Source organism: Aquila chrysaetos, chromosome 5 (assembly GCF_900496995.4).
Source record: "Aquila chrysaetos chrysaetos chromosome 5, bAquChr1.4, whole genome shotgun sequence".
NCBI classification, from domain to species: domain Eukaryota; kingdom Metazoa; phylum Chordata; class Aves; order Accipitriformes; family Accipitridae; genus Aquila; species Aquila chrysaetos.
In genome coordinates, this window is record NC_044008.1 from 615,275 (window position 1) to 634,459 (window position 19,185).

The 19,185-nt window shown below is 67.5% G+C and overlaps 4 protein-coding genes across 6 annotated transcripts; 3 read left to right on the top strand and 1 right to left on the bottom strand.

Moving 5' to 3' along the window:
- The first annotated feature begins 1,057 nt into the window (after positions 1-1,057).
- LOC115341781 (dromaiocalcin-1-like) lies at positions 1,058-3,232 on the top strand. Of its 2 annotated transcripts, none has more exons than XM_030015210.2 (6): positions 1,058-1,082; positions 1,414-1,492; positions 1,794-1,888; positions 1,998-2,144; positions 2,471-2,576; positions 2,692-3,232. In XM_030015210.2, exons 2-6 carry the CDS (start codon positions 1,426-1,428, stop codon positions 2,757-2,759), a joined length of 483 nt encoding a protein of 160 aa, XP_029871070.1. In that variant the 5' UTR covers positions 1,058-1,082; positions 1,414-1,425; the 3' UTR covers positions 2,760-3,232. The 2 variants fall into 2 exon arrangements, with proteins under 2 accessions (XP_029871070.1, XP_040979611.1); XM_041123677.1 differs by having other exon boundaries at positions 1,066-1,075.
- A 928-nt stretch (positions 3,233-4,160) lies between these two features.
- Positions 4,161-7,804, bottom strand: LOC115341780 (C-type lectin Cal-like). Its single transcript, XM_030015209.2, has 7 exons — positions 7,645-7,804; positions 6,187-6,254; positions 5,703-5,777; positions 5,232-5,362; positions 4,868-5,005; positions 4,653-4,767; positions 4,161-4,380 (listed from the first exon to the last, which is right to left on the bottom strand). The coding sequence occupies exons 3-7, from the start codon at positions 5,767-5,769 to the stop codon at positions 4,313-4,315; spliced, it is 519 nt and encodes a 172-aa protein (XP_029871069.1). The 5' UTR covers positions 5,770-5,777; positions 6,187-6,254; positions 7,645-7,804; the 3' UTR covers positions 4,161-4,312.
- Positions 7,805-11,680: 3,876 nt separating this feature from the next.
- Positions 11,681-14,363, top strand: LOC115342250 (rheacalcin-2-like). The gene is made up of 6 exons (XM_030016301.1): positions 11,681-11,867; positions 12,566-12,643; positions 12,724-12,818; positions 13,270-13,437; positions 13,558-13,663; positions 14,254-14,363. The coding sequence occupies exons 1-6, from the start codon at positions 11,681-11,683 to the stop codon at positions 14,319-14,321; spliced, it is 702 nt and encodes a 233-aa protein (XP_029872161.1). The 3' UTR covers positions 14,322-14,363.
- Positions 14,364-15,230: 867 nt separating this feature from the next.
- Positions 15,231-18,162, top strand: ODF3B (outer dense fiber of sperm tails 3B). Of its 2 annotated transcripts, none has more exons than XM_030015237.2 (7): positions 15,231-15,262; positions 15,793-15,909; positions 16,024-16,227; positions 16,322-16,423; positions 17,151-17,272; positions 17,341-17,481; positions 17,605-18,162. In XM_030015237.2, exons 2-7 carry the CDS (start codon positions 15,801-15,803, stop codon positions 17,683-17,685), a joined length of 759 nt encoding a protein of 252 aa, XP_029871097.1. In that variant the 5' UTR covers positions 15,231-15,262; positions 15,793-15,800; the 3' UTR covers positions 17,686-18,162. The 2 variants fall into 2 exon arrangements, with proteins under 2 accessions (XP_029871097.1, XP_029871098.1); XM_030015238.2 differs by having other exon boundaries at positions 17,608-18,162.
- Positions 18,163-19,185: the final 1,023 nt, after the last annotated feature.

Below are 19,185 nucleotides of genomic sequence, written 5' to 3' on the forward strand. Positions count from 1 at the left end.
CCGCGGGTCCGTGCCCATCGCTTGGCGTCGCTTGGCGTCGCTTGGCCCATGCGTCATGTCGTGCCAAGGTGCGGTGCTGCCCGGCGGTCCTGGCCGCTGCCACCCCCCCACCCGTGGGGCAGTGACCCAGCACCCATGTTGGCTGGTGCTCACGCCAGAGCCTTGGGTGCTCGCGCTGGAGCGGTGGGTGCCACGCTGGTGTGGTGGGTGCTCTTGCTGGAGCGGTGGGTGCTCACGCCGGAGCTGTGCATGTTCACACCGGCTCGGTGCACGCCTACGCCGGTGCGGTGCGTGCTGCAGGGGGCTGGGGCCGGGGCTGGGCACAGAGGAGACAGCCCGGCGAGGCGCAGCCCAGCGCTGGGCACCATCGTTGGGGTGAACACCAGAAGCTGCCCGAGAAGCACCGGCACGGGCAGGGCTCTGCCGGGACAGTCGCTGTGACACCCGGGGACCACGAGCGGGGCCGGGGCCAGTTGCGTTGCTGGACCGATGTTGCCCCCCAGCACAGCCCAGCTCTCCCGTGCTGGTCGGTGTTGTCACCCTGGAGGGTGCCCTGCCCCGGCACCCCGGCTGCAGAGAGCGAGGGCAGCACCCCGGGGGTGCCGGGGGGCTCGGGGCAGTGGGGCCAGGACTGGGGTTCGGCTGGGCACGGGGGCTCGGGGCTCCCGGTGTGGTTGGAAACATTGCCCACAGCCGGTGCCAGCGGCACTCGCTGCTGGGGGTGCAGAGGTGGCCCCGGGACGAGGGGGCTCTGCTACGGGCTCGTGGGGTTCCATCCAGGGACCGTGCCTCTGGGGGTGTTCGGGTGAGGGGAGGCCTGGGCTGGGGGTCCTGCCGCAGGGGCTGTGCCCGCTCCGGGCCTCCCGCCCGCACGTGGCAAGCAGGAGCCGTGGGGCGGCCGCCTCTCCCCTTTGATCTGGCTGCCAGCGGAGCCGGGCGGCTCCCAGGAGTGGGTGCCACCCGCCCCGTCTCCCACGCTGCCCGACGCCCCGCGCCCCTGGCCGCAGCGCCTATAAAGGCGTCAGGGCGGCCGCGTCCTGCTCCAGCTGGGCTCGTCTCCACGTCGCTCCCACGGGTGCTGGGTGGGTGCTGGGGCAGGCGATGGGGTGGCGGGTGTTGGGGCAGGCGGTGGGTGTTGGGGCAGGCGATGGGTGCTGGGGCGGGTGGTGGGGTGTTGGGGCAGGCGGTGGGTGTTGGGGCAGGCGATGGGTGCTGGGGCGGGGTGGTGGGTGTTGGGGCAGGCGGTGGGTGTTGGGGCAGGCGATGGGTGCTGGGGCGGGTGGTGGGTGTTGGGGCAGGCGATGGGTGTTGGGGCGGGCGGTGGGTGCTGGGGCGGGCGGTGGGTGCTGGGGCAGGCGGTGGGTGCCCGGGCCGGCCCCACGTCACCCTGCTCCAGCCGCCCCTCCGTTGCAGGGAAGGGAGAGGATGGGACCAGCCGCTTTCCTGGGGCTCTGCCTGCTGGGCTGCCTGGCCCTGCACCCCTCACTGCAAGGTGAGCCCCTGCCCGCACCCTCCCCTCTGCCCTGGCCCTTCGTGCACGCTAACCCACCCCCCGCGGCACCCCCCCCCCCCCGCCTTGCTGCCTCCCCTCCCCAGCTCCCCACCCGGCCCGGAGATGGGGATCCCCGAAACGCAGGGGCTGGGGATCAGCCTCCCCAAATGGGGGCGAGGGGTGCCCCGAGCCCCCCCCCCCGGCGCTGCTGCCCACCGGGTCCCGGCTGCAGCCAGGCGCTGCTGGGGGGGGGGGGGGGGTGTCACAGCAAAGGCCCTAACACTCCCCCCGCCCCGAGCAGGGGCGCAGGCGAACAAGTGCCCCCGGGGCTGGCTGGACTTCGGGGGACACTGCTACGGGTACTTCGGGCAGGAGCTCACCTGGAGGCAGGCAGAGGTAGGTGCTGGGGGGTTGCGGGGGGGGGGGGGGGGAATGACCCCGGGGGGGGCTCCCCGGTGCGCAGGCAGCGCTGCCAGCCCCCCCCCGACCTGCCTGTCCCTGCCAGGCCTGGTGCAGGTCCTCCCGCGGGGGGTGTCACCTGGCCTCGCTGCACACCCCCGAGGAGCACCGCGCCCTCGCCGCCTTCATCGCCCGGCGCCAGCGCCGGGAGGAGGAGGAGGAGGAGAACGTCTGGATCGGCCTCTACCACCGGGTGGGTGTCCCCGCGCCCGCAGCGCTGCCCGCAGCCGCCCCCCCCTCCCCTGGGGCCGGGGGGGCAGCACCCCCTGCCCCAGCCCCTTCCCACGCGTGGGGCTGCCGCACGCACGGCCCCGGCCCGGAGAGGTGCCCGTGCCCTGCCCGCACCCACGCGTGTTCCGTCCGTCTGTTCCTCCTCTCCCCATCTGCACACCCCCCCCGTGCTGGCTGCCGCTTGCCCACCCTGGCCAGCCCCCCGCACCCTCGCTGTCCCCAGCCCCGTGCCCCCCCCCCATTGCTGCCTAACGCCTGCCTTGCCTCCTGCCCGTCCCGGGCTGCCAGAGCCAGGCTTGGATGTGGGTGGACGGGTCGCAGACGCGCTACTCGGCCTGGGAGGGGGACGACCCCCCCAAGAGGAAACACTGCGCCGCGCTGGACGACTCCTCGGGTGAGAGGGGGGGGCCCCGGGACGGGCGGCGGAACACCCCCCCCCCCGGTGACAGAGGAGGGGAGGAGGGGAGGCTCCCCTGGCCCCCCCAGCACCCACTTCTCTTCTCCTGCAGGTTTCATGTCCTGGGAGGACGAGTCCTGCGGCGAGAGGAAACCCTTCGTCTGCAAATACGCGGCCTAGGAGGGGGCCCTGCGAGGCAGCCACCCCCCCCGGACCGCGCCCTGCACCCCAAACCCCGCGTCCCCCCACATCACTCCTCATTCCCCAACCCTGGACCCCATTGCACTGTGCATCACCACAGCCCCGGCCCCCCAAACCCTGCACCCTTCTGCCCCATTGCACCGTGCATCACAGCCCAGACCCCCAAACCCCTCTGCCCCATTGCACCCATCACAACCTGGACCCCCAAACCCCTCTGCCCCATTGCACCCGTCACAACCTGGACCCCCAGACCCCTCTGCCCCATTGCACCCATCACAACCTGGACCCCCAGACCCCTCTGCCCCATTGCACCCATCACAACCTGGACCCCCAGACCCCTCTGCCCCATTGCACCCATCACAACCTGGACCCCCAAACCCCTCTTCCCCATTGCACCGTGCAGCACAGCCCAACCCCGTACCCCATATCCCAGTGCCCCATTGCACAGTGCATCCCCACAGCCCAGACCCCCAGCCCCCTGCACCCCTCTGCCCCATTGCCCCCAGAGCCCCCCAGCTCCCTTGCCACCGCGGGCGGCCCCCGCCCCCCACCCTCACAATAAAGCGTGCCGACAGACCTGTGGTGCCGTGTCTTCCTCCGTCGTGTCCGTGGCCCCGGCACTGCCCACCCTGCCGGGCCCTGGCTGGGCATGACTGGCCCCCATGGGTGGCACCAATGGGGGACGGGGACCCGGCAGCACCATGTGTACCCCAGGCCTGGCCCCGGGGAGGGGGGGCACAGCAGAGCGCAGGGACCCCCCATCCCTTCATGCCATGGTTCGGGGACCCACTGGCATCCCAGCTGGACCCCAGCCCCCCCAGCTCCTCTCCGCCTGCTCTGGGGCTGCCCCGGGGGGGGCTCAGCACCGGCCCCCACGTGGTAGCGGTGTGGGGAGCAGGGGGGGCTCCGTGGGGTGCCCCATGGGTGCGTTCCTGGAGGCGCGTGCCCAGGGGGTCCACGCAGGGATGGTGCAAACCTGCAGCAGGGACCCTGTTGCCCCCAGCCCCTCCCGCTCTGCTCTGCACAGGTTTTCTACAGATTTTCTCCATTTTATGGTCAAAATGAATAAGCCCAGAGGGTTCCCCCGGCTGCCACACCGCCGCAGGCCTGCAGTGTCCAGTGTCAAGTAGCAGGGCTAAGCGCTGGCCCCATGGGGCAGGATGTGTCCCCGGGGCAGGGGGTGTCCCCAGGGCAGGACGTGTCCCCAGCAGGATGTGTCCCCAGCAGGATGTGTCCCCGGGGCAGGGGGTGTCCCTGGCCGTGGGGCTGGGCACCAGCCGCTATGGGGCACGAGTGGCTTTGGCGGTGGCACCGCCTGTGCCCACGCGTGCCGGGGAAGGAGGACAGGCGCAGGTGGGTGCTGGGCTCTCAAGCCAACGTTTATTGCATGCTGGTCGTGCGGGGAGCCCGGCGGGGTCGGAGCCTGGCAGGGCCAGGAGGTCCCCAGTCGGGCAGTGGGCAGGGAGGGGCGCGGGGGTGGCAGGGAGGGGGGTGTGGGGGCACCCCCAGACACCAGCGGGACCAGCCCCCCCTCAGAGCTGGTGACTGCACAGGAAGGGGAACTTGTAGTCGCAGGGGTAGTCGTGCCAGAACTCGAAACCTGGGCAGGGAGGGGGGCAGAGAGTCACCCCGAGCCCTGTCACCCCCCCAGCACACCCCCCTTTTACCTCCGTCACCCCCCACCTCCATCACGCCTCCCCTCCATCACCCCTTTTATCTCCATCGCTCCCCACCTGCATCACCCCTTCTATCTCCACCACCCCTCCCCCCCTTTACACCAGGCACCCCAACTGTCCCGCAGTGCCCGGGGGTCCCGGCTCCACCAGGGGTGGCCACGCCAGCCCCCCCACTGCTCCCCGGGACCAGGCTCACCCGAGAGCTTGTCCAGCACCACGCAGTCCTCCTTGTCCCAAAGGTTGTTGGGCTGCCCCTGGTCCCAGCGCTGGTAGTCGAAGGCAGAGTTATCCGACCACTTCCACTGCCTGGTCTGTGGGTGCCGGGGGGGGAGGACAGGGGTCAGTGGGTGCCCGGGGTGGGGGGCCAGGGCAGCCCCCAGGCAGAGGTGCAGCCCCCCCCCGGTGACTCACATGCTCATCGTCCCGCAGCCCGATCCAGATGTTGTCCCTGTTGCTCTGGCGGGCGATGTAGCTGGAGAGGACCTTGCTGGCCCCCCGGCTGTGGATGGAGGCCAGCCGCCCCATGGGGCCATACCGGCTGCACTCATCCTGGGGGGGGGGGGGCATGGGCGGCTCAGCACCCAGCGCCTGCACCCACCCAGGCACTGGGTGCTGGGTACCCCTGCACGGAAAGCCCCTGGGGTAGGGGGGGGGGGGGAGTGCAGCAGAGCCCCCCCGACTGCATCTGGGGTGCATAAAGCAATGCCCCCAGGCCTCAGCCGCCGTCCTTCCCTGGGGACCCCCACCAGTGTCCCCCGGCAGTGCCAGCACCCACCTCGGCCTCAGCCCAGGTCTTCCTCTCGGTGAAGTACCCGTAGCAGTACCCCCGGTAGTAGAGCCACTTATGGGGGCAGGTGGTTGCCCACCTCCTCGGTGGGGCACGGCTGGGGCGGCCGGCGAGGGCACCTTCAAAAACGCAGGCAGAGCTGCCGTTGGTCCCACGGGAGGGGGGCACCCACCACCGCCCCACGGCCCGTGCCCGCCACCACCGTGGGGAGGGAGCCGGGATGTCTGCCGCGGGTGCGGGGCCAGATGGGCAGCACCCCCACCCAGGGACACCCCCACCCAGGGACACCCCACAGACAGGACTGGGCACCAGGGGCTGCCACGGGATGCGGATGGGGAATGGGGATGAGGGACTGGGGAGCAAGGATGAGGGATCAGGGTGGGCTGGATCGGACGCTGCTGCTGGAGGGGGAATGGCACCCGTGTCCCGTGGGGGGCCGTGGCCCGGGCAGGGAATCACCTGCCATGAAGGCCATGAGGAGCAGGCAGCCGAGCAGGCAGTGGGGGAGCTTGGGCCCTGCACTCATATCTTCAGCTGCAGAGAGAGCAGAGGAAGGGCATGAGCAGCTGGACAGAGGGCAGGGGATGCTCAGCTCCATTCCGGATGGAGGGCAGGGGATGCCCAGCTCCATCCCAGATGGAAGGCAGAGGATGCCCAGCTCCATCCCAGATGGAGGTCAGGGGATGCTCAGCTCCATCCCAGATGGAGGGCAGAGGATGCTCAGCTCCATCCCAGATGGAGGGCAGAGGATGCCCAGCTCCATCCCAGATGGAGGTCAGGGGATGCTCAGCTCCATCCCAGATGGAGGGCAGAGGATGCCCAGCTCCATCCCAGATGGAGGGCACGGGATGCCCAGCTCAGCACCCCGAGGATTGGAGCTGGGGTGCAGCAGGACACTGCACCCATCAGGGTGAGGGAGGGCCAGGCCAGGGAAGGGACTCACCGGAGCGTGGCTCTGGGCAGGCAGGAAGGTCAGGGATGGCCTTTGGGGACCGTGCTGTGGTGGCTGCCCTGGGGAGAGGTTACAGCCGGGTTACGGGTTCCTCCGAGGGTAGCCGGTGGTCCCTCAGGAGCCCAGAGGGCAAATGCCACTCTCAGGCTTTACAGCCACCAGCGGGGAGGGCAGCAGCGGCTCCGGTTCCCTGGAAGCGAGGACGTGCTGGGGATGCGCTCGAGGCGACGCTGCTGCCCGTGGGCCCGTGAAGGCACCCTGGAGTCCCGCCATGTCCCACCCCAGAGGGCAGGTTTAGGTTGGGCAGAGGGAGGAAAGGTTTTAGGCTGAGGGCGATAAGACACTGGAACAGGCTGCCCAGAGAAGCTGTGGTTGCCTCATGATTGGAAGGGTTCAAGGTCAGGTTGGCTGGGGCTTTGGGCAACCTGATCGAGCGGGAGATGTCCCTGCCCATGGCAGGGGGTGGGCGGGATGGTCTCTGAAGGTCCCTTCAACCCCACACAGTCTGGGTCTCTGGTGCAGTCTTCCCAGGCACGGGGACGGGGACGGAGCAGGTTTGACGTGACTACGGCAGCCCTGTGGTCCCAGGGCAGCTGGCTCCCAGGGGCAGGGGTGCGGGGGGGTGCAGGCATCCCCGTCCCACATCGAGGGCTCTGGAAGGACAGGGGGGGCTTGCGCCACGGGGGGCTGGGGGTGCTGGGGGCGGCCATGCTGCCTTCATCCCTGCTGCCCTTCCTGCCTCCTGCTGCCACCACCCCATGAGGGCCGTTCGTCCTCGCTTGCCCTCGCCAGAAAACAGGGAGCGATGGGGTCCTGCCCGCCCCCAGCCAGCTCCTCTCACAGGGAGATACCTGGCCAGGTGCTGGACCCCACAACTAGCTGCTGGATGAGTGCTGGACCCCATGGCTGGCCACTGGACCACCTGGATTGGTACTGGACCCCACAACTGGGTGCTGGACCCCATGGCTGGCTGCTGGACCACCTGGATGGGTGCTGGACCCCCTGACTGGGTGTTGGGCCACCTGAATGTGTGCTGGACCCCACGGCTGGGTACTGGACCCCATGGTTGGCCACTGGACCACCTGACTGGGTGTTGGACCACCTGGATGGGTACTGGACCCCACAGCTGGGTGCTGGACCCCATGGCTGGCCACTGGACGACCTGGTTGGGTGCTGGACCCCCTGACCAGGTGCTAGGCTGCCTGGCTGGGTGCTGGACCCCATGGCCAGGTGCCTGTAATGTCACCCCTACAGAGTGACCCCCCCGCACGGGTGATGTAAGGATGGCGACAGTGGGTTCGTGGGACCCCGTAGCACAGGGCAGGGGGCTGCTGCCGCCTCAATTTCTCTGTTACATCACACTACTAGCAAAGCAGATATATTTTTATGATTACCTGCTGCCAGCACCCGTGAATACGCTGTGGGAGGTGTTAGCCATAAGACACTCACCAGACAGCTCCCAGGAGCAGGGCTGGCCGGTGGCCGACACGTCTCTGGGTGGGTGACCTGTGTCCCGGGGCCAGCCTGGTCCCCCAGTGTCCGTCCGTCTGTTGGGGCAAGGGCTGTGCTGGCGGGAGCTGCTGGGTCGGGCGCCCGCTGCTTTTATGGCTGCAGCGCAGGGAGGGTGCGGGGCAGGACAGCCTTCCTGGAACAGCCACGCCACTTCTGCTTTCCTGGAAGGTGGGTTCGTTATTGCAGCTTCTCTGCTCTGCCCTTAACGAGAGCGGCCCGGGCTACCAGTGAGACCAGCTCGGCTTCCTGGCTGCTCCCACACCACCCCTCCCTTGGCCTATGGAGACCTGTGGGGCACCAGTGTCCCCGGGGTCACCCTGAGAGAGACCCCAGAATCCCTGGGGTCACCCCGAGTGAGACCACAGCATCCCTGGGGTGTCCCTCTGTATGAGGTGGAGACCTGTACCACGCCAAGCCCAGTGCTGCTGCTGGGACTCCCACGAGGTCCCACCAGTTGACCCATGAGGACGCAGCACCCCTCTAGACAAAAGCGCCTCAGGCAGGGATTCAATACGAGCTGTAACGCCCCAAAGCACCATCCCAAAGCTCGAATGAGCGCTCACCCCACCGAACCGCACTGTGCCCGTGCACCCAGATCTGGCAGCCACGACCATGGCCACAACCAGGCAGCTGCTGGACCCCAGGCAGGGACTGCCCCGGACCATTTGGTGAGAGGCACGGACCTGCTGCTGGCTGGTGTGTCCCTCCTGTTGCGTTTGGTAAGACCTGTTAGCATGAAACCAGCAGGCAGCGTGTATTAACACAAACACACCTTGTGAAGGCAAAGACGGTCCGAGGCCAGCAACATGGGTGAGCTGGCTCTGAGCAAGAATGGCTTTCAGGCTGTGGGTCCTTCAGAGGGTGCGGAGGAGCAGTTTGGGTCATTCCCATGCAGCCAAAATGCCAACAGCAGCTGGCTCGCGCACGGTGATGCCTGAGGCTGGGGACATCACAGGGACACGCCAGTGGGACCTGGCTGGTCCTTCTGCTGGGGGTTGGACACACCATGCTCATCAAGCGTGGGTCGATGGTCGTGTAAGAAATGAAAAGTTAAATTTCCAGATTGAGATGTGGAGGGAGCAAGACGTGCCAGGGTACAGGCGGCTGCCCGATGCCGGGGTGGCTCTTGCAGGCGCTGTGCCGCAGAGCCAGCGCTGGCTGGGTCTGCAGCTGGTGGGACAGCAGCTTTGCCTGGGGTCATCACCGTGTTGGCCAAGTGAGCACCGTGGGTTGGAGGATTGACTGAATTGCACTGAGCACTTAATTGGATTGACTGAAAGGGGCTGTGATCTGCACAGCCAGGCACGTGGCCACATGGGTCCCAGTTATCATTAGTGCTCGGCCAACCAACCACGGCGTGTAGAGTTAGGACCAGTGCAATGACAGCATCTTTGGCAATTCGTGTTATTCACACCCTGTGGCAGAGGCCAGAGCTCCAGACTGTCAAAACTATCATCACTTGTGACTGGGGAGGTCCATGAGGTGTCCAGGTCGGCATTCGGTGCAGGCTGGTGCTCAGGGGCTCACGTGTAAACTGGAGCCGCACCTGGGCAACAGGGAGTGAGCATCGCTGCAGTCATTACGCACGTCACAGTCATTATATACATATAATAATCATTACCAGAGGGAAAGGCAATTACAGGCGTTTTCCTCCCAAACCCTTCTAAGCTCTGGTGCTCCTGGCTGCCCATGACGTTGTCTGGCCTCATGATGACCGAGGTGGGACCAAGGAGCCGGGGAAGGCTCCGGCTGCTGCTGCTGGCGGGACAACCTGGAGGGAATGCACAAACCTGCTTCGTTCCCTCAGCATGCGGGATAACGGGGTGGGGGGGCTGCTGCTGGGAGATGAGGTGCTCATCCAGCACCTGCCTTGACCATTGCACCCTTCCCCTGCCAGCACGGGAGCCAGCGGGCAGCCCCAGCCCGCGCTGCGTCGGAGCCCGTATACGCTGTGTAGGCACCCATATATGTTGTGTAGGTGCCTGTATATGTTGTGTAGGCACTCATATATGTTGTGTAGGACCCTGTAAGTGTTGCATATGTGCCCATCTGGCAGCCAGCACAACCGCCTGCGGCTCGGCCGGGCTGCTCCCTCTGCCTCTTGTGTTTCGGGGCGGGGGGGCATTCTGCAGTAGTTCTGACACCCCCCCATTGCCATTGCAGACATCTCGTCCTGGGTCCAGCACCCTGCCCCTGTAGGCGCAGGCAGTGGCGTGGCCGGGGGTGGGGGGAAAAGGCCCATCATCACAACTGAAATCAGGGTCCTCCCCGCCCCCCCCCCAGCTGCCGGCACGTTTATCAACTCCTTAATCTCCCCTTGAGACCGGCCGCACTCGCCCACACTCCCGCTTACACAAGGCCGGGGCTGAGGCTGGTTTCTGACCATTGCAGTTATCAGCTCTTGACACAACTGAGACCCAAAGGCAGCTGCTCGCCCCTCTGCAGCCCTGGCCCCCCCTCCACATCCCTGGCTCCCCCCCCCGCATCCCTGGTTTCCTCTTTGCATCCCTGCCTCTCCCCTCTGCATCCCTCACTCTTCCCTCCGTCACCACTTCCAGTGACCCTCTTCCTTTCCCACTTGGGTGTTTTCTGTCCCCCTGCCACCTCCCTGTCCTCCCCCCGCCTCTCCCAAGCATCCCCTGTGCGTGCAGAGTCACAGCCTCGACACCGGCAAACGTCGTGCCCAGGAAGGGTCACCGGCTGCTGGCACGGCTGTTACCGACTTCTGCTTTCCTGGAAGGGCCGTTTGTTATCACCGTTTGTTTCTGCTGCCCTTATCAAGGATGCTGCGGGCTCCCAGATGAGTGGAGATCCTTCCCTGCCAGTGTGTTTCCATTACAACCAGGTTGCCCTTAGGCTGCTCCAGCAGTGCCAAAGGCTGGGTGCTGAGCCCCGCAGCTGGGTGCTGAACCTTGCAGGGGTGTGCTGAACCCCACAGCTGGGTGCCAAACCCCAGAGCTGGGTGCTGAGCCCCACAGTTGGGTGCTGAGCCCTGCATCCAGGTACCGAACCACACGGCTGGGTGCTGAGCCCCATGGATGGGTGCCGAACCCCCTGGCTGGCTGCTGAACCCCATGGGCAGGCACCGGGGCCCCCCCCCCAGCCCAGCTGTTCCCGTGCTTTCCCTGCCATCCGGCCAGCTTGGCACAGCGCCCGCGGCCGGTTTGATGCTGAGCGGTGTTTGATCTCAGGGCGTGAATGGCTGTGGGGGCCGTTCGCACGGGCTGGCGCTTCGGGGTTTAGCCTTGGTGCCAGGGAGCCGGAGGACCCCCCCCGGCCCCATTGCCAGGGTGAGGGGCTGGGGCTGCAGTTGGGCTGAGGGGGACCCCCTGCCACCGCCCTTCCATCTGCAGAGCATCCCCTGACAGGATGGAGCTGAGCATCCCCTGCCCTCCATCCTGGGATGCAGCTGAGCATCCCCTGCCCTCTGTCCTGGACGGAGCTGAGCATCCCCTGCCCTCTGTCCTGGACGGAGCTGAGCATCCCCTGCCCTCTGTCCTGGATGGAGCTGAGCATCCCCTGCCCTCATACCACATACCCCTACCCTGGGGGGGTATGTGGTGCGAGGGAGCCCAACAAGCCCTGTTGCCCACCCCAGGCAGGGAACCCCCCCGAGCAGCCCGAGCTCCGGGTGCTTCTCTCTGCGCCAGGGCAGCCCGCACCGGGGAGCAGCACCATGCCAGCACCCTTCTCTGGGGCGAGGGGTACACGTGGCAGCGGTGGTGTCGGGGCCACGTGAGGGGCGTTGGGGGACATTCTGCTCCTGCTGCTCACGAGCGAAAGCGGGACGTGCGGGTCTGGGGAAGCTCTTTTCATCTTGGCCGGACTCACTCCCAGCTACGGCACTGGCACCCGAGCGCGGCCGTCCCTTCGTGGGGTGACGACGAAAGCAAAGCTGGGGCCTCCCCGCCGCGGGCACCCCATCAAAGGGAGCAGCAGGGGCCACGCGCCGCTGAGCTGCCCACGTGCGTCGATGGGGCCCGGCTACGTCGGCCCTGTTTGCTTTGGGGCAGGGATGACATTTCGGGTGGCTCACGGCGTGCCTCGCCACCCACCCCTCCCCTCCTGCCCGGGGATAAAATCCCCCAGGGCTGCTGCCCAGCTCCCCGGAGGGTCCGAGCCAGCGCCCGCTGCCGTGCTGAGCTCCTGCGGGGACACAGGTGAGTCCCTGCAGCCACATCGTGTGGAGGGGGGGCTGCACTCCTGCAATGGGGGTGCCCTGACCGCAGGGCATCCCCTGCCCCAGCCTGCAGCCACAGCAGCCCAGGAGCCCCTGCACCCCTGTACCCCGCATCCCTGTGCCCCTGCCCACTGCATCCCCGCACCCTGCATCCCGCATCCTGCAACCCTTTATGCCTGCACCCTGCATCCTTGCACCTAACACTCTGCATCCCTCGCCCCTGCATCCCAGTAAGCCTGCACCCTGCACACCACACCTCTGCAACCCGATTCCCTGCATCCATGCACCCTGCACCCCTGCATGTGTGCACCCTGGACCTTGCACCCTGCGCTCCACATCTTGCACCCCTGCACCCCACAACCCTTGCACCCCAGCACCTCGCTCCCCTCCCTCCTGATGCTACCTCACTGCTGCTCCCCTGCGCACTGCTCGACCATCCTGACCCCCTCCCCGGCTGCACCCTATGGGCTCCCCTACACCCACTGCTGCAGCCACAACACAACCAGGTTGGGGGGGGGGGTCCCCATGCACCCCTGTCGAGCCCCCTGCCCCTGCTCCGGGGCAGAGCCCAGCTCAGCCTGGCAGCAGGCGGGCCAGGCAGGGGTCTTGGGCACCCATAGGGTGGGGGGGCTCAGCAGGGAGCTGAGCACCCCTCGTCCTGCCACCATCCCTCCCCAGTGAAGGGACAGATGGGACCGTCAAGGACGCTGAGGCTTGGCCTGCTGGGCTGCCTGCTGCTTGTCCCCTGGCTGCACGGTGAGTACCGGTGTGGGGGGGGGGGACACCGCGGTGCTCCCCGCTCTTCCCCGTTGCCTGACCCCATGCCTTTCCCGCAGGGCAGGAGCCGGCTGCCTGCGCCTGGGGCTGGGTGCCCTTTGAGGATGGGTGTTACGGCTTCTTCCCCCGTGAGCTGAGCTGGAGAAGGGCAGAGGTGAAGGGATCGGGGGGCTGCGGGGATGTGGCTTTGGGCGTGACCCCCCCATGGGACATCCAATCCACCCCCATGGCCACAGTGCCCCGTGGTGTTCAGCAGGGAGCTGGGCTTTGCTGGTCCCCTGCCAGGGCCGTGCATTGGGATGCCGGTGCCACCCGGCATGGGGATGCTCCCCTCCGAGGACGTCCTGGCCCCGTGTGGGACCGGCTGCCGTCACGGTGGCACCACAACCACCCTGTGCCAAGGGAGACCATCTGGCTGTGCCAGGCACCGCGGGCGCCCATGTGCCCACAGCACCGGTCCTGCCATCCTCATCCTTAGTGGAGCCAGGGATCTGGGACCAGGGGTTGGGGTTGGGACCAGAAATTGAGGTTGGGGACCAAAGGTTGGGGTCAGGGACCAGGGGTTGGGGTTGGGATCCAGCATCACCCTCCCATCCCTGCCACAGGCCTTTTGCCAGCGCTTTGGCACGGGCACCCACCTGGCCTCGGTGCACAGCGTGGAGGAGCACCGCGCCATCATCGCCCTGCTCTCCTCCTCCCACTCCAGTGAGGACAGCGAGGAGGAGGAGGACTGGGATGACGGCATCTGGATCGGCCTCCACCGTCCCCTGGGGGTGAGTGTGGCCCCAGGGCAGAGCCGGGACCCTTCTGGGACCCCCGAGTTCCGCTCCCGGCAGCCCCCGAGTGGGGCTGGTGGCACCAGCCAGGGGTCACGGAGTCATTCCTCCCCGCAGAGCCGCCACTGGCAGTGGTCGGACAGCTCGGAGGTGAACTATGGGTCCTGGCACCGGCAGCCCAGCCCCAGGAGGAGAGCCTGTGCCGCGCTGCAGGATGCCGCCGGTGAGCATGGCCCCACTGGTGGCACCGGGTCCCTGGCCACCAGCATCCCCAGCCACCAGCATCCCTGGCCATCAGCATCCCTGGCCACGAGTGTCCCCAGCCACCAGCATCCCCAGGCCACCCACAGCACAGGCTGACCCCCCACGGTGCCTACCAGCTCGCAGCTGGGGCAGCCCTCGGTGGGCGGCTAACATCTGGGTGCGCACCCACACATGGACGTGTGCGCGCACATGCATGCACAGGCACACGCATGTTGTGCAGGCACACACATACGTACGCATACGCACACATATATGCACACCTACACGTATATGCACACATACACATGCACCCTGTGCGTGCTGTGGACATGTACAGGCACATGCTGTGCACACGCATGCACACATACCCCCGCCAGGTATACACATGCACCTTGTGCACGCTGCCCACATCCACACTACATGCACAACACTTGCACCCACACTCACTCCACGAGCACACAGAGTGCGTGTGCCCCGGGCTGCGCTCCTGGCAGCAGGACTGCAGGGTGGCCATGCTACGGGGGCCGGGGGGGGGGGATCCAGGGGGATGACGGCCTCTTTCTCTTCCAGATTTCATGATGTGGTACAGCGACACCTGCGCCGACAGAAAACCCTTCATCTGCAAGTCCAGCGCCTAGAGCTGCGGGCAGCCCCCCGGCACCGGCCCCGCTGCTCCTCCTGCTTGCCACCCTTGCCGGCTGCCCCTGCCCACCGCCCCTGCCCGCCACGCCACAGCCCGGCCACGGGCCACAGTAAAGGTCCCTGGAGCCCAGCTTGGTCTGCGCAACCTTCATCCCGCGCACCCGGGGTCTCGCCGCCCGGATCGGGATCCCACGCCGCCCCACAGCGCCGTGGGGCTGGGGACGGAGGGACCCAGCCAGGGCCTGGCGTGCACAGGGTGCTGGGGTCACCCAGCTGCTGACCACCACGGGGTGCCTGGATGGGGACCGGGACAGGGACGGGGATGGGGATGGCTCCGGGCAGCGAAAATTTCTGCCAGAGGAACAGCCGGGGCTGGCAGAGTGAACCCTGCAGCGCACCCCATGGGACCCCCGTAGCCCCCACAGGACCCCACTGCCTTTGGGAGACCCCCAGCACCCCAGTGGGGCTCCTGTAGTCCCAGAGGGACCCCGTGGCCCATGTGGGACCCCTGTGATGCCCAGCGGTCCCCCATGGCCTTAGGGAGAGCCTGTGACCCACATGGGACCCCCATGGACGCAAGAGGATCCCCATGGTCCCAGTGGGATCCCCCCTGGTTCTTGTGGAACCCCTATGGCCCCCCTAGGACCCCTATGGTCCCCATGGGACCCCCATGGCCTATGTGAGACCCTCATCGCCCCCAGCAACTCCCCCCCCCAACCCCGCAGACCCCCTATGGTTCTGCAGGACTCCCATGCCCCAGGACCAGCATCTCCTATGATGACTCCCGCAGCGGGGCAGCCCCATGCCCGTGGCTGCCTGCATCCCCACACCGTCCCCATCCCCACGTCCCCGTCCAGGGCTGCCCAGCGCAGTTTGTTGTGCGGGTGCCATAGTAACTGGGGGAGGAGAGCCCGGCCAGAGCTCAGCACTGCTCAGGGTAAGGGATCTCAGCCCCACCAGGACCCCCAGGGCTGGGGGTGCATCTCTGGGGTCCCAGGGGCTGCATCCACGGGGTGCTGGGGGCTGCATCCCTGGGGTATTGGGGGCTGTATATACAGGGTGCTGTATCCATGGGGTGCTGCGGGTGCATCACAGGGTGCTGGGGGTTGCATCTGGAGGGGATTGAGGGGCTGCATCCCTGGGGTGCTGGGTGGGCTTCACCCCTGGGGTGCTGGGGGCTGCATCCCTGGGGTGCTGGGGTTTCTTCCCTGGGGCTGTCAGGGCTGTCATCCCCGGGGTGATGATCGGGGGGTGCTGGGGGGTGCGGAGCCCCGGAGCTCCCCAGCCATTGTGACGGCGATGCCGCCAGGCTGCCACCGTGTCGCCGGCTGCCTGCCCATGGACGGCCGCCGGTGCCCGGGCTGCGGACCCGCATCTCCCTCCGAGGGGACCCCGTGGCTGGCACCGGAGGGCGGCAGGGTCAGGGTGGGGGCGTCGGGGCTGAGGGGCTGCGCTCGCTCCCGGCAGGGCCCGCCATGTCGGCCAACGCCTGGGTGGGCAGCTGGAGGCCCCACCGACCCCGGGGTCCCATCGCGGCTCTCTACAGCGGCCCCGGGCCCAAGTATGGGCTCCCCACCAACGTCGGTGAGTCGGGGCCGTGGGGGTCCGGGGGCTGCCGCCGTGCCGGCGGGGTGCCGGGGGCCGGACGGCCGGGGGACCGGGGGTCCTGCAGCCCACCGAGCCCCCCTGTCCGCCCAGGCTACCGTCTGCACGACCCCTCCCGCGGCCGCGCGCCCGCCTACAGCTTCGGGGTGCGCACGGGGGGGCGGCAGGAGGACCGCTCCCCTGGGCCAGTGTACCTGCTGCCCCCCGGGACCACCGCCAAGGGCAAGGACGGGACCCCCGCTTTCTCCATCTACAGCCGCCCCCGCGACCTGCCACCCATCCGCACCCCCGGGCCAGGTGAGGGTGGGGGCCGGGAGCCCCGGGGGGGGGGCAGCAGGCCTGGGGACCCCCCCAGCCATGCCCACGGCCCAGCTGCCCTGCTCCCCCCCAGGGTGCTACTCCCCGGAGAGGGCCGGCAGGTTGGCTTTCCCCTCTGCACCCGCCTGCTCCCTCCGCTCCCGCACCAGGCAGGGCATCATCTACCAGACGCCAGGTAGGAGAGACGGGGGCTGGGCTGGGCCCCCCACCATCCTCCATGGGCCGGGTTGGGCCCCCCATTATCTCCCCACGCTAAGCCCCCCCATCATCCCCAGGTTGAGCCCTCCATCATTCCCGGGCTGAGCCTCCCATCAACCCCAGGCTGAGCCCCCCCATCATTCCTGGGCTGAGCCCCCCATGATCCCCAGGTTGAGCCCTCCATCATCCCCAGGCTGAGCCCTCCATCAGCCCCGGGCTGAGCCCCCCCCATCCATCATCCCCAGGTTTAGCCCCCCCCATCATGCCCGGGCTGAGCCTCCCATCAACCCTGGGCTGAGCCCCCCATCATCCCCAGGCTGAGCCCTCCATCATTCCCGGGCTGAGCCTCCCATCAACCCTGGGTTGAGCCCCTCCATCATTCCTGGGCTGAGCCCTCCATGATCCCCAGGTTGAGCCCTCCATCATCCCCAGGCTGAGCCCTCCATCATCCCCGGGCTGAGCCCCCCCCATCCATCATCCCCAGGTTTAGCCCCCCCATCATGCCCGGGCTGAGCCCCCCATCATCCCCAGGTTGAGCCCTCCATCATTCCCGGGCTGAGCCTCCCATCAACCCTGGGCTGAGCCCCCCATCATCCCCAGGCTGAGCTCCCCTTCCCCACCTCCCCCAGGTGGATAACCTCCCCTGCCCCACCTTGCCCTGCCCCCCCCCCGGTCAGGGCCCCACTGACCCCCATTTCCCCCAGGCCCCGCAGCCTACCGGCTGCCCCCCATGCTGGGACCCCGCGTGGTGAGCAAGAGCTCGGCCCCCAACTACTCCATACCGGGACGCAGCAACGTCGGTGCCTTCTACGAGGACCTGTGCAAGGTGAGGTGTGGGGGACCGGGGGGGCCGGGGGGGCTGGGGGGGCACGTCACCGCACCCTCTGTCCGCAGACGCCGGGCCCCTGCAGATACCGCGTGGTGGACGCCGACGTCTACAAGCGGCGGGCGCCGCAGTACAGCATGCTGGCACGCAACCCCCTCCCCGGGGACACCACCACCAAGCCCGGACCCGGCGCCTACAGCCCCGAGCAGGTGAGGGGGTGACGGGGGTCCCGCCGGCGCGGGCAGGGCAAGGCAGGGCGAGGGTGCCGGTAGCGGGGGGCCAGGAGCCATGAGACCCCCCCGGCCCTCACCGCCGCCGTCTCTCCCACCCAGCAGGGCCGGCAGCGGGGTCTGACCTTCGGGATCCGGCACTCGGACTACCTGGCTCCCCTCATCGTGGATGTGCCCGACTAGGGAGGGGGTGCGGGGCGGCCGTGGGGCCACGGGCAATGGAGACAACCGATGCCAAAAGATCGTTGCCTTCAGCCAGAGTCGCTCTCCTGCTCTCCTCGCGTCCTGCCGCGTCGCCCGGCCGGGACTGCCCCGTCCCGCTCGGCCCTGGGTTGGGCAGCACCACCCGGACACCGCGGCCATCCCAGGGGGGTCGGGGAGCACTGGCCCCCCGCGAGCTGCCCTGTGCCCTTCTGTCCCAGAGGAGACCCTGGCGAGGCCACAGGGAGGGAAGCAGGGCTGAGCTCTGGCCCCATAGCCCCACAACTGGGGCAGTGCATGCCAGGGATGGAGGATGTGCTGCCCACATGGGTACCAGCCCTCTCCCTGCTCCAGCCCCATCCCCGCCACCTGCCCGGAGCACCCGGCTGACACTTTCTGGCTGGTCATGCTATCCCATCCCATCCCATCCCATCCTGTCCCACTCCATCCCGTCCTGTCCCGTCCCATCCCATCCCACCCCATCCCATCCCACTCCATCCTGTCCTGTCCCGTCCCATCCCACTCTATCCCACCCCATCCCAACCCATCCCATCCCATTCCGTCCCATCCCGCCCCGCAGCCGGGGGTTGCCGCAGTCCCGGTCCCTCGGAGCAGCCCGTCCTGCTGGCCGAGGGGCTCCGGCCCAACCCTGCTCTGGGGGCAGCCGCAGTGTCGTGGTTTAACCCCAGCCAGCAACTAAGCACCACGCAGCCGCTCGCTCACTCCCCACCACCCAGTGGGATGGGGAAAAAGAAGTAAAACTCGTGGGTTGAGATAAGAGCAGTTTAATAGAACAGAAAAGAAGAAACTAATAATGATAACGATAACACTAATAAAATGACAACAGTAATAATAAAAGGATTGGACTGTACAAATGATGCACAGTGCAATTGCTCACCACCCTCCGATCGACGCCCAGTTAGTCCCCGAGTGGCGATCCCCCCCCCCCCCACTCCCCCCAGTTCCTATACTGGATGTGACGTCACACGGTACGGAATGTCCCTTTGGCCAGTTTGGGTCAGCTGTCCTGGCTGTGTCCCCTCCCAACTTCTTGTGTCCCTCCAGCTTTCTCGCTGGCTGGGCGTGAGAAGCTGAAAAATCTTTGAATTTAGGCTAAATATTACTCAGCAACAACTGAAAACATCAGTGTGTTATCAACATTCTTCTCACACTGAACTCAAAACATAGCACTGTACCAGCTGCTAGGAAGACAATTAACTCTATCCCAGCTGAAACTAGGACACACGGGGACACGGGGCCCGAGGCCAGAGCTGGGGCAAAAGAGGGCACGGAGGACCTGGGGACCTCCTGTGCCCTGGGGGGCCACCAAGTCCCCTGACCCCCCCCCGCCCAAGACCCCTCATCCCCCATCCTTCCTTTCGCTGCCAATGTCCTCGCAAAAGCCCATCCCCAGCCACGACCCCCTGAGCAACAGGGGGGGGGGTCTGCCACCGGTGTTCCTCGTCCCACTCCCTGTCCCCG

What these genes read in the sequence shown, in the direction of transcription:
- LOC115341781 (XM_030015210.2), top strand. Translation starts at nt 1,426, where the DNA reads ATGGGACCAGCCGCTTTCCTGGGGCTCTGCCTGCTGGGCTGCCTGGCC. An exon ending in TCACCTGGAGGCAGGCAGAG is followed by an intron (nt 1,889 to 1,997) that starts GTAGGTGCTGGG and finishes TGTCCCTGCCAG; the next exon opens with GCCTGGTGCAGGTCCTCCCG. An exon ending in CGCGCTGGACGACTCCTCGG is followed by an intron (nt 2,577 to 2,691) that starts GTGAGAGGGGGG and finishes CTTCTCCTGCAG; the next exon opens with GTTTCATGTCCTGGGAGGAC.
- LOC115341780 (XM_030015209.2), bottom strand. Translation starts at nt 5,769, where the DNA reads ATGAGTGCAGGGCCCAAGCTCCCCCACTGCCTGCTCGGCTGCCTGCTC. An exon ending in CCTCATGGCCTTCATGGCAG is followed by an intron (nt 5,363 to 5,702) that starts GTGATTCCCTGC and finishes GCGTTTTTGAAG; the next exon opens with GTGCCCTCGCCGGCCGCCCC. An exon ending in GGCTGCGGGACGATGAGCAT is followed by an intron (nt 4,768 to 4,867) that starts GTGAGTCACCGG and finishes CGGCACCCACAG; the next exon opens with ACCAGGCAGTGGAAGTGGTC.
- LOC115342250 (XM_030016301.1), top strand. Translation starts at nt 11,681, where the DNA reads ATGGGGCCCGGCTACGTCGGCCCTGTTTGCTTTGGGGCAGGGATGACA. An exon ending in GCTTGTCCCCTGGCTGCACG is followed by an intron (nt 12,644 to 12,723) that starts GTGAGTACCGGT and finishes CCTTTCCCGCAG; the next exon opens with GGCAGGAGCCGGCTGCCTGC. An exon ending in GCCTCCACCGTCCCCTGGGG is followed by an intron (nt 13,438 to 13,557) that starts GTGAGTGTGGCC and finishes TCCTCCCCGCAG; the next exon opens with AGCCGCCACTGGCAGTGGTC.
- ODF3B (XM_030015237.2), top strand. Translation starts at nt 15,801, where the DNA reads ATGTCGGCCAACGCCTGGGTGGGCAGCTGGAGGCCCCACCGACCCCGG. An exon ending in CATCCGCACCCCCGGGCCAG is followed by an intron (nt 16,228 to 16,321) that starts GTGAGGGTGGGG and finishes GCTCCCCCCCAG; the next exon opens with GGTGCTACTCCCCGGAGAGG. An exon ending in CATCATCTACCAGACGCCAG is followed by an intron (nt 16,424 to 17,150) that starts GTAGGAGAGACG and finishes CATTTCCCCCAG; the next exon opens with GCCCCGCAGCCTACCGGCTG.